Raw genomic sequence first — 12,306 nt, 5'->3', positions numbered from 1 at the left:
CTGCTTTTTGGAGCCCTGGCTAAGCCTGGTCAAGCTGATAATTTGCGCAATGCTGGAGTCCTGCAACTTCTGTTTAGAAGGTACTTTTCCTTTCATTTAATTAATTAAGTCACACAACATTAATTGTTTCTAATTTCATGAGAAACCTTACATATATATATATATAAAAATATAATACATACATATATCTTCCATTTAATGCAAAGTTTATTTAATTTTAGTATCATGAGCATTTTCTTCATTTCCTTTCTTTTTTTAGGCGGATACTTTTTGTTTTTTAATAAACAAAATAATATATATCTAAAATTAAGTGCCCTAATAAAGAAGAGGTAATGATGCATATGGCAGAGTTAAATGCAAACATCCTGGTGTGACAATAGCATTCCTTGTTGATGCCGGATCCAACCCCTACTATTTTGCTATGATAATCGAATACGAGGACGGTGACGGTGACCTGGGTGCCGTTGAACTCAAACAGAGCGGTGGTGATCGGGAGTTATGGCATCCCATGCAGCATAGTTGGGGTGCAACTTGGATGCTCAAATTAGGTTCACAGTTACAGCCTCCCTTCTCCATCCGCTTAACCACTCTCACATTGCATCACACTCTTGTGGCTCACAATGTCATTCCCTTCAATTGGCAGCCCGGCCAAACTTACCGATCTCGGGTTAATTTTAAAACCTGACTCATTTAATGTTGCACGTGATTTACTGCCATATAAATAAAATAATACACAAAAATAAAGTTGCTATTTGAGACCAAATTTGGAAAAATGTGTTTCATTTTTTCTTTCTTTTTCTATTTCTATTTTTATTTTTTCTCGCTCTTTTTTTACATTTCACCGCCACAAGTTTCCCTATAATATTATAAGTAGAAGTTGAAGGCTTAATTAAAGCAACACAAATTTGTCATTCACTGTCATTGCTCTTTCCCTACAATAGGACATGTATGAGTGCTTGGGCTTTATGAATATGTTTGGGGTTCAAATAGTGAGGGTGATCGAGATATCCAGCAAACAAACACATACAATGTTAATTTTAATCAATTTCTATACCGAATAAGTGTCACGATTAGCAGACAATTAAAACGATGATGAGCATATTGGCTTTTGGCTTCAAATGAACCTAATTGGATCCATTATATATTTTTAACCAACGAAAATTCGGTTTCCTTAAAAAAAGGAAGATTGGGTGTTTTTTATTTCAGTTGATGAAAATTATAAAAGAACAAGGCTATGGACATGTCACTTCACTTCAAAGGCATACTATTTTTGATCTTTTGATCATGGATTTGATCGTTTGTATTATTGCATCCACAGTGAGGTCGGCATCATTGTGTATGCTACATATATAAAAATACACAAAAATGCTTTATATATATATATATATATATATCATAGAGTAGCTAATTAGGATAGTCACCAAAATTCAATTCAAATTACTCTAAAAATATATATATAGAGTTCTTGGTTTTGTTAGGAAGTAACCAACCAAAATAAATTAAAAATTATAAAAAAAAATAAATATATTTTTGTTTTAATTATATTACTCCTTTTTATTAACTAATTGTATTAAATGATTATAATCATATATAAATATATATTATACAAATAATAATTAAGCAACCATTATATAATTTATATCATATAAAAAATAATTATTATATTAGTATGAAATTGTAGATAAGCATTACTATTAGATAAAATAATTTAATTGGAGAGCAGTGATAGATAAACCAAAAAATTATATAAAAAAACTTAAAAAAAAAGTATTAAACCAACAAAAGAAATGGAAAAAATAAATAACGTTGGACAAGGCGAAAAAAGAGAGGGAAAACATTTGTATAATTTAAATTATAAAGGAACTAAAAAAACAATAATTAAAAATACAAAATATTAAATTATTTTAAAATAAAAAAGTTTTAGAGGCACAAATTTGTATATTAATATTCTGGTGGTGGAAAAAAACAAATAACTAAAACATATAATATTAAATTATTTAAAAGGGAAAGATTGAGGGGCACTGGGCCTATTTCAGACGGAAAACATTTTCAAGTATTTCTGAGACCTGTACTTCCTTCATTCACAAAGAGGTGGGCTGCACGTCTGGTGTCTCACTTCTTTATGGGATGAGGGAGCACAAACCCCACATATTTGCTACTCAAACATTTCCACTTCAAGCAAGTTGGCAACTTAGAGGTTTAACATTTGTTGTCCCACATAAGCTTATCAATTTTCTGGCTTTGCTTTGGTTTCCTTGCAGTGTGCTCATCTTCAAGGGATTGTGATTGCAAAGAATCGATTTCGATTGATGCATTGTTATTGCTATTACTAACTTAGAGGTTTAACATTTGTTGTCCCGCAAAACCGTATCGATTTTCATGCTTTGCTTTGGTTTCGATGCAGTGTGCTCATCCTCAAGGGATTGTGATTGCAAAGAATCGATTTCGATTGATGCATTGTTATTGCTATTACTAATGTTAGATGAATTATTATTATTATTATTTTTGTTTATCTTTTTAGTTTTTATATATGGTATCAAGTAAATATTATTGTTATGTATTAAAGTAATTCTAAATTTATTTTAGATTTTTCTTTTTTCTTTTTTCTTTTTTTTTAAATTAGAAGTTAGATTTTTTTCTCGCCACTGAACTAATATAATGATACTTTTTTGTATGTAATTCTATGGGGAGGAAAAACCTAAATTTTAATTAATCATTCTATGCCATCTATACACGATAGATTCATTGATTAAAAAATATTTTTAATGATATGCCATCTATACACGATAGATTTTTTTAATTAATTATTTCCTGGCTAATTTTTTATATATATATTTTTAAAATATTTTGTTTCAATTATCTACTTTTTATCTCTTACTTTTCTTCAATATTAACTGTTTAATATAATTAAAATATTAATCTATTAGTGTTTTTTAATATAATACTTTTTTAGCTTAAATTATTTGTAACTGAAAAAAAAAAAGCTGATTATTTTATTTATTTATGTTTTTGTTTTTTTTTTCTAAGTTTCAAATTACTTTGGTTAATTAATTCCTAATAATTTTTTTCCTCCTTCTTTTGCTTCGAGGAGAATGTTTAATTTTTTTATTAAAATTTAATCAATTTATGATTGCCAAAGCATTTGAATTATATATATATATATATATTTGTATTTTTGACATAAAAAGAATAAAAAAAAAAGTATTTTTTTTTTAGCCTACCTGTTTAGTCAAAATTCTAATTAGTTTGATTACGATATAATAAACAATCTCTCGTTTTATTATATATTTATATTGCTCAAAACAAAAATTGAAAACAATTTACACTATTTTATAATTAGTTTGATTATGATATAACAAACAATATCTCGTTTCACTATATATTTAAATTGCTCGAAAACAAAAATCAAAAACATAATTTATTCTATTTTATAGTGGTGCCCCTGAAATTTTTTCTACGTCGGTCACGGTCTCCATCTCTAAGTTCCATCGCCACATATGGCAAAGAATTTGCACAACATTTTAGTCTTCACGAGACAATTGCATCAGCAGCAAATTGTCTGCTTTTCCAGTAAAAGCATAATTATAATGTCTCTGTGATCCGAGACTTTTTTTTTTTTTTTCCTTTTGAAAAAAAATATAATATTGATTATTAAGAAAAGGGAAAATGAGATGACCTTGGAGGCCTAGCCTACGGCTAATCTTCAACCTACAAACATATATTGAATGATCCCCAAATCTATTTTTCTGTACATGCACTGATGGTGGGGGGAACTTCTAAAAGATTTCCACATTCCGACAATTCCTCGCTACAACAAATTTTATATGAAAAGTAGAATTTTCTAATTTGAGCTCCTTAATTTGGTCATACACACCAACAAGTTCTTTTATGAATTTAAAATCCGAAAATTGTTTAAGGATTGGATTAATTTTTTTCTCAATTAGTATTATTTTTTATATAAAAAAATCTTGTAATACAAGAGGAATCAAACTATAATTCGTTTTCATTTCCGGACAGTATATAATACAGAGTAAACTTCAAGTAATCAAACTAGATTTAGATCTAACATGACATTAACAATATGTTGGGCCTACTACCATTTTCTATTATATTTGTTGATGACTCATGGAGATCAATAATTACAAGAAATAGCCCATTTCTTTTTAACTTGTAAGTTTGAAAACCAAATTATAAAATTGTACCCGTCCATCGCACCTTGCGACTACGTCAAGGAAAATACTTATAATTGGAAACTGAAACTAAAATCTCATGTTTCTATATTAAATGCAAAAAGATCTACATAAATATCGATTGGCAAGGGATAGGGAAAATGGCACGTGGCTATAAACAATTGGACGCATTAGAATGCAAGCCCTCTCGTTCTCCCTCTATAAATAACGACTGGTTTATCCACAAATTCATCAACAACACAAAATAGCCCTCCAGCAAAGGCAAACTGCCACAGATTCCAGTTGCGGTTGTCTTCTAAGCATTCGTGACTGTTATGGCTTTTGTTCGTCCACAATTGTGGTCTATCTTTACTCTACTAGTTTTGTCTTGTCTTCTTATAAACCCAGGTTCTTGTTTCAAACCCAAGCTCTTTTACAATGGCTCAAAATATGAATCCCATTCTAATTGGTCCCCAGCCGGTGCAACCTGGTTTGGAAGCCCAAACGGTGCCGGAAACGACGGTAATGCCATAATGGACACTAAAAATATATCTATCAATATTGTTCAAATGTCACACTGAAATATATATATATATATATGTATACACTATTGTTATATTAAGATTTTTAATTAATTAAATTGTTGTTTGTGTATATATATACAGGGGGTGCTTGTGGATATGGAAATGCTGTAGAGCAAGCACCATTCTCTTCAATGATCACGGCTGGGGGTCCGTCGTTGTACAAATCTGGCAAAGAATGTGGAGCTTGTTATCAGGTGCAGTTCATTATGCAGCATAAATTAAACTTTGTTAGTTTCAGAAGAGTAAATTGCACAAACAATTAACTTGGTGGGTGATATTTGTAAACATGGGCCTGAATTTTAGGTAAAATGCACATCGAGTGCTGACGCAGCGTGCTCGGGGAAGCCGGTGACAGTGATTATAACCGATGCGTGCCCTGGTTGTGTTTCGGAGTCTGTTCATTTTGATTTAAGCGGCACCGCTTTCGGAGCCATGGCGCTTCCTGGCCAAGCTGATAAGCTACGCAATGCTGGAGTCCTGCAGGTTAAATATCAAAGGTACTTAATCTTCACTATCCAGAAAGTGAAAAAAAAAAAAAAAAAAAAAAAAAAAAGAAAAAAGAAGAAAACAAAAAAAAGCACAGACTAAGCATGATTAATACCCATTAACTAGAAGAGTCATGAGATTTCATAATTTATGTTCCCATGCCTGTGGTTTTATCAGAAGGAGCAAATGTAATTATTACTCTATTTTCAGATATTTTAACACATGGTAAAATAAATAATAATTAATTATTATTAACCATGCTATAATTAATAATAATGTTATTATTAATTAATATATTGTGGTTTTATCAGAAGGAGCACATGTAATTATTACTCTATTTTCAGATATTTTGAGTGAGATCCCACATCAATTGAAAATGAGAATGAAACATATTTTATAAGAAAGTATAAATACCTTTTTTTTTAGAGATCTTTCCCAAAAGAGCCCAAAGAAGCCGACAGAAAACCTAAAATCGTGAGGGGTAGGATTGGACTCACCACCTCATGCGAATGGATTAATCTATTACAGTTGATATCAAAGTCAATACCTGAATCGAATTAATAATAATTAATTATTATTAACCATGCTATAATTAATAATAGTTTTATTATTAATTAGTATCTATTAATTACCATCAGAATAAAAATAGTTTTTGTTTAATATTGATTTTGTCTTGTATAAACATATGCAGAGCAAAATGCAACTACCCTGGTAAGACGATAACCTTCAAGGTGGACGCAGGGTCTAATCCGAACTACTTTGCAACTCTAATCGAATACGAAGATGGAGATGGTGACCTTGCTTCAGTGGACCTGAAACAAGCAGTTGACTCGGACTCATGGCTTCCCATGCAGCAGTCATGGGGTGCGGTCTGGAAACTTGACGCTGGTTCTACCTTACATGCCCCCTTCTCGATTCGCCTGACGGCGTTAGAGTCCAGCAACACCATCGTAGCAAACAATGTGATCCCGGCTGGTTGGAAGCCTGGTCAAACTTATAGATCTGTTGTCAATTTTGCTACCTAAACTCTATATGGAATTATGCTGTTGAAGGCTATCCTTAATTACAAAAGTCCACTTATTAGCATGACTTGCGCTTTGTCTTCATGCAATATAAAATTACATATAAATAAAAAGTAGGGCTCTCCTTTGTGGAAAGATATGTGTGCATTGCCCAGGAGGAGATTTTTGGCGGATAGCCATCTCCTTGTGCTTAGTTGTGTATTTGGGTTCTTTTGGTTTTTTATAAACCTTCTTTTCCAGGGAATAAAAAAAAAAAAAAAAAAAAAAAAAAAAAAAAAAAAAAAGATATGTGTGCATTGCCTCTTTTACTCTTCGTGTTTTTTTCTACCCTTCGTACATTATATAATCATAATATATAGATATATAAATATATATTTTTATTTATTTTGGCAACATTAGTAAGGTGTAACATGGACCAAATGAGGTATTGTATGACCAATTCAAATTAACACCAAATATTAAATGAGGTGATATCATAATAATGAAACCTTTAAATAATTTTAGCAAAAAAGAAAGAAAAAGAAACCTTTAAATAAATAAATTCTTCACTTCACCTAATAAAGTATTACAATCAAATAATTTTTAATTTGAATCTCTCACTATTGTCTTTGCAGGATCAATTTAATGACAATGTCCATTTTATTATTATTTTTCTATAATTTAAAGTTTACGTTTTGGATTTAAAAGTGTATTATTAATGATTTTTACGATTAGATTAAGCCTACGAATATTAATTTCATATATCTAAAGAATAACAAATCAGTCATTATTTAAATTATAATTCTTGTTCATGAATTAAGTATGTAAGAGAAAAAAAGAAAAAAAAAGAAAAATAAAGAGTACAAATATATTACCAATAAGAGTGTAACCTTATTCCAACCAAAAAAAAAAAAAAAAATTGTAAATTTGCTTATTAATTTTTACTTCTTTTTTTTTTTATCAGTTATTGATTTTTACTTTGCAAATGAGACATTCTAAAACTTTATTTTTAATTTCTAGAATATGATGACATATGATGACTAAATAAAAGGGTATTAACACATATGGCCTACGATTGGACCCCATGTTAACTATCTGCCTTAAATGTAACCTAACACACTAACACAGCATATATTCTGTGGAAGCGACCAAATAATATATATATATATATATATGTCAGGATCCATTCAAAATTCTTCATTGGAATCCTAAACAAGTCTTAATCTCAGGGAAATACTACTGAATCTGTCAACGGAAAATCCGACAGCATCTCCCCTAAAGATAGATGTCAGGATCTGTCCAAAACCCCTCACCGAAACCCTGGACAATCCCTGATCCCAGGAAAATACTACCGAACCTTCCAATGGAAAATCCGACAGCATCTCCCCTAAGGGAAGGACTTACCACAAAATTTACTTGCACAAAGATACACTTCTATATGGTACCACCTTATTCCTCCCACCTTACTACAATAATTTCCACAGTGGCAGCACTTCGATAACAATTTATATATAAAACACATTGGTATATATATATATATATTATATAATATATATATATATATATGCAATAGAAATAATCAACTAAATAAACAACCAATTATACCTTTAATCATTCACGTCCACCCACACCACCCACTGATTGCCGTACATTTCAAATATTGTGTTACAAAATCTATCGATGCATAATATAAGAAGAAAAGTAAAACAATCATCACATCAACAACAATAATAATAATTATAGCAATCATTTTCATGATAACAATAGTACTAATATCATCTATCATATTTACTCAAAGGTAATCACTTGTCTAAGAACTATCACATTATCACAGCTGTCCCAAGGACTATCTCACCTATCCAAAGGCTACCACTTGGTCAAGGACTATTATATTCGTCCAATGGTTATCTTTCTTGCCCGTAGGCTATGATACTTGTCCGGATATATCATATGCTAATAATAATAATAAAAATAATAAAAATAAAAATAAATAATGGCAATAATAATAATCATAATGATGATGATAATATTAGTAATAATGAAAATAATTGTAAACATAATTCTGATAAATAATAATTGTAATATTAATAACGAGAATAATATTAATAATAATAATGACAATGAAAGCAATTAAGTATAATTCTAGAAAATCAGGTTATAAATAGATAGAATAATACGAGATCAAATAATAATTTAAAATTCAAAAAGATATTATCAAATATACACTCGTATCAGTGGTACAAACGATACCCTCCAACATGTTGCGCAATCCATGATTCCAGCTGTCGCCAGCACCTTTCTACCAATACAATCCGGGGTGGTTACCTAGATTAACTGTCCAATCCCCTAAACTAGTAGGCAATATAGTTACGAGGCTAACTCTTTATGGACCATATCGAATCGCTGTCCTCGTACGGTGTGATACATACAAATATAATATATATATATATATATACAAAAGATACTTGATGCACATACTATATACCAGTGGTGTCCTACGATGCTCAGCTGTAACACCCCGTCCCTAAGTACATCGGAAATTTCTCAAATTTGATCGAGGTTAACCGAGTTTGACCATTGACTGTTGATTGAAGGGTTCAAATGTTGACTTTTTGATTCGGATAGAATTCTACATTGAATAAAGCACCATTACGAAGTACACGTTGGCACAAGTTCATAGACTAGTAGTACGTCGAAAACGAAGCTACGGTTTGAAAGTTATGAGTAAAACAAGTTGAGGTCCAATTTGTCCAAGGGTACCAAGGTTGACTTTTTATTTTTAGGGATATGAGCTTTCACTCATGTACATATGTGAAGTACTTATCAATACAAGTCCGTAGACTAGTGGTACACCTGATTTGGACATTTTGTTGAAAAGTTATGGACCTGCAAAATTTTTCAAATACAGTATTATTTTAATATTATTTTTAAAAATGTGAATAGTTATGCCACGTGTCACCAAGTAGGATGCACCATGTGTAATATTTTAGAAGTGACACATGTTAGCAATAAGAAAATACTATATTATATTATTTTATCTTTATTTTATATATTATTATTTTATGATTTTAATATTTATTTATTTATTCTTTTTGTTTTTGTCTTTTTTTTTTCTTTTTTCTTTTTTTCTTTCCTTTTCCCCACGTGGGAAAACACTTTTCTTTTCTTTTCTTTTCCTTTCTTTCCCTTCTCCCTCTTCCCCGAGCCCGTCAAGCACAGCAAAACACACACAGGGATTTTCTCTCTCCTTTGACTCTCTCCCCCTCTCTCTTTGACCGATCGTTTTGGTCGGATTTCAGTGGCCGGATGGCAACACGCGCCGGCCAGGGAAGGAGCCCATTCCCCAGCACTGCCAACCTCCAATTTTGCCCACCAACGCCGCTGGAAGCGCCCAGATAGGGCCAGTGAAGTCGGTGGCGGTGCATTTGAGTTTTTCGACGATTCTCGGCGTTTCCGGCCAGTCCAGTCCGATCTTCCACCCCTTGTCCCCTATTTTGGATCTTTTGAGTTCAAATATGGTCTCCAATTATTTAAATTCGAAGTGGTTCGCGAGTTATGAGGAGGTGAAGTTCGGCCGGTACTTCCTGGGCAAATTCCGCCCACCATTGATGGAATTGGGGTCAATGGAGGCCGGTAATGCGATCCTCGTTCCATAAGCTTCATTTCAGTATATTACTCACAAATTTTAATTAACGTTTGTGTTAAACCCCTGGGTACCGGGTATTATTTATCCGAATAAAATATTAATTTATTTGAGTTGTATAATATTGTTATTCTAGGAGCACGTGTGAGTCGTGGAATGGATCCTATAAAGGATCTTGGTTGGATTGCGTGCTCGAGGTAAGTGACCCACCTTCAAATTAATTTCGGGAATAAAATTTATGAATATTTTGTATTAGAATATTTGAAATTGATATTCTACGTGATAAATATTTAGTAGATTTATATTTGAAAATTTGATGCTCAATTGAGTGAATCAAAATATTTATATATTAAGAGAATATTTCATAATTGAATATTTCAAAAACATGTTTATGTATTTGATATTAAGAGAATCTCTGTATAGAATTATATTGCCAATTTGTGATAATTTTTTTAATATGTGTTTTGGTGCAAAAATATATTTTGGGACTTAAGATTCATGGGTTAAAGTTTGATTTAAATTATTGTTAAGTTTAATGTTGGCGTTATGATGGTGATTTATGTGAATTTAATTGCATTCGAATTTGATATAGTTTGTAATATCATTTTTGGCACAACTTGATTTTAGGGATTTGAAGAAAAATATTTATTTTAAAAGTATTATGCTTCAAAAATATTTTTATGCATTTAAATATTATGGAATTGATTTATTTATGGTGAAATTGATGGATTTTAAAGTGATGGATTTATGATAAGGATTAAAGAAAAAATGTGGGATTGTGAATTTGAAAAATGGTATAATTCCCACGGTGAATTTTGGAAAAATTGGATATTTTAATAATAAACTTGGTTATTTGTTTTAAACGCACTCAGACAGTACTGGTGTTTTGTACTGTGTATGTGGATGAGCACGCAAGTTATAATGTCTCCCGTGAGTTGCCATCGGACCAAGGCAGGCAAGTTTGATATTGGCCATAAGCCGCCCCCTTCCATCACCGAGTTGACGGTATAAGCAGTGGCGCTGTCGGGACGCCGAAGCGACTGTATGCAAGTTTCTCTCTGTAACCTCCCGCCAGATGGTGCTCGGGACTCTGGTTATCATAGGGCATCACTGGTATATAGTGTGGTGCGTCAAGTATTATTTTTCAGATATAAATTTCAAATCCTAAAGTTTTAAAGCCGTATTTAAATTAAATGTATTTAATTTGTTTTATCACCTATTTCCAATTAGTATTTTCTAAAATGTATTTATTCATATTTTATGTCACTTATTTTAAATTAATGTTTTTAAAATGCATCTTGCCATAAAAATATTATATGGTTTAGTTGAATATTTCAAAATGAATATTATAGTGTTTTTCTACCACTTATTTTACAGGATTGTTTATAATTATTTAAATTATATTTTTGAAACTGTTGATTTTAGTTTATTAAATCAAATTTTATGCATTATATATTGAATTTCTCTTTTATGTTATATTCCTTTAATGCAAGTATTCTAAATTTATTTTTATTATATTTCATTATATTTTATTCGTATTTGGATTATTTAATTATTTATTAAATTAATTATTCCTTGATTTTTGGGGCATAGAAGATTGGGCTTTACGAAAATGTTTTAAAAAGGAAAACCTTTCCAACGAAGTGAATGGTGAGAATTTTGAGAGAAAATATTATTTTCAATTAATTATTATTTATTTTTCTTAGTTATTCTTAATTAATCAAATGACTATAATTGTCGTTATTATTATAATTGTACAGTAGATAGGGTCACTCACTGAGATAATTAACATATCATATTTTTAAATTTCGTTCCCCTAGGCCCAAGTTGGGAGACGTTGATCGTTTGAGGCGAGCCCGATGTCTCAGTTCATTGCCGAAAGTCCAAGAAGCATTTCCTCCCTTTTTCCTCTCCATCTTGTATTGCTTCATCTGTCATTGTATTAATTTCATATTTATTTGTACAATGCTCTGTGTACGATTGGACAGACATTGGTTTTGCTTACTGATTCCCTGTTATTATTTTCGAGTGCTGTAAATTTGTGGAAACAAATTGTAGTAAGGTAGGAGGAATAAGGTGGTGTTTATTGGAGTGTGTTTTATGTGCAGGGAATTTTGTGGTAAGTCCTACCCTTAGGGGAGATACTGCCGAATTTTTCGTTGGAAAGTTCGGTGGTGTTTCCCTGGGATCAGGGCTTGTCAGGGTTCCAGTGAGGAATTTTAGACGGGTCCTAACACTAGCGTCCCAAAGCACCGTCTGACGAGGAGGTTAAAGAGAGAAACCGGCATACGAACGCGTGGCATCCCACCGCGCCGCTGCTTAAACCATTATCCCAGCCATGGAGGGGGGCGGCTATGGCTAATATCAAACTTGTCTGCCCTCAATCTGATGGCAACTCAAGGAAGACATTACAATCTGCGCGC

The 12,306-nt window shown here is 31.6% G+C and overlaps 1 protein-coding gene across 1 annotated transcript; it reads left to right on the top strand.

The window, feature by feature from the left end:
- Nucleotides 1–4,437: 4,437 nt before the first annotated feature.
- Nucleotides 4,438–6,510, top strand: LOC107424173 (putative expansin-B2). The gene is made up of 4 exons (XM_048479702.2): nucleotides 4,438–4,691; nucleotides 4,835–4,947; nucleotides 5,057–5,250; nucleotides 5,931–6,510. The coding sequence occupies exons 1-4, from the start codon at nucleotides 4,505–4,507 to the stop codon at nucleotides 6,262–6,264; spliced, it is 828 nt and encodes a 275-aa protein (XP_048335659.1). The 5' UTR covers nucleotides 4,438–4,504; the 3' UTR covers nucleotides 6,265–6,510.
- Nucleotides 6,511–12,306: the final 5,796 nt, after the last annotated feature.

The sequence above is a fragment of the Ziziphus jujuba genome, chromosome 7 (assembly GCF_031755915.1).
Source record: "Ziziphus jujuba cultivar Dongzao chromosome 7, ASM3175591v1".
Classification (NCBI taxonomy): Eukaryota; Viridiplantae; Streptophyta; class Magnoliopsida; order Rosales; family Rhamnaceae; genus Ziziphus; species Ziziphus jujuba.
The sequence above is the reverse complement of the archived record's forward strand: the minus strand, read 5'-3'. Positions and strand labels throughout refer to the sequence as shown.

What these genes read in the sequence shown, in the direction of transcription:
- LOC107424173 (XM_048479702.2), top strand. Translation starts at nt 4,505, where the DNA reads ATGGCTTTTGTTCGTCCACAATTGTGGTCTATCTTTACTCTACTAGTT. An exon ending in AAACGGTGCCGGAAACGACG is followed by an intron (nt 4,692 to 4,834) that starts GTAATGCCATAA and finishes ATATATATACAG; the next exon opens with GGGGTGCTTGTGGATATGGA. An exon ending in AATGTGGAGCTTGTTATCAG is followed by an intron (nt 4,948 to 5,056) that starts GTGCAGTTCATT and finishes CCTGAATTTTAG; the next exon opens with GTAAAATGCACATCGAGTGC.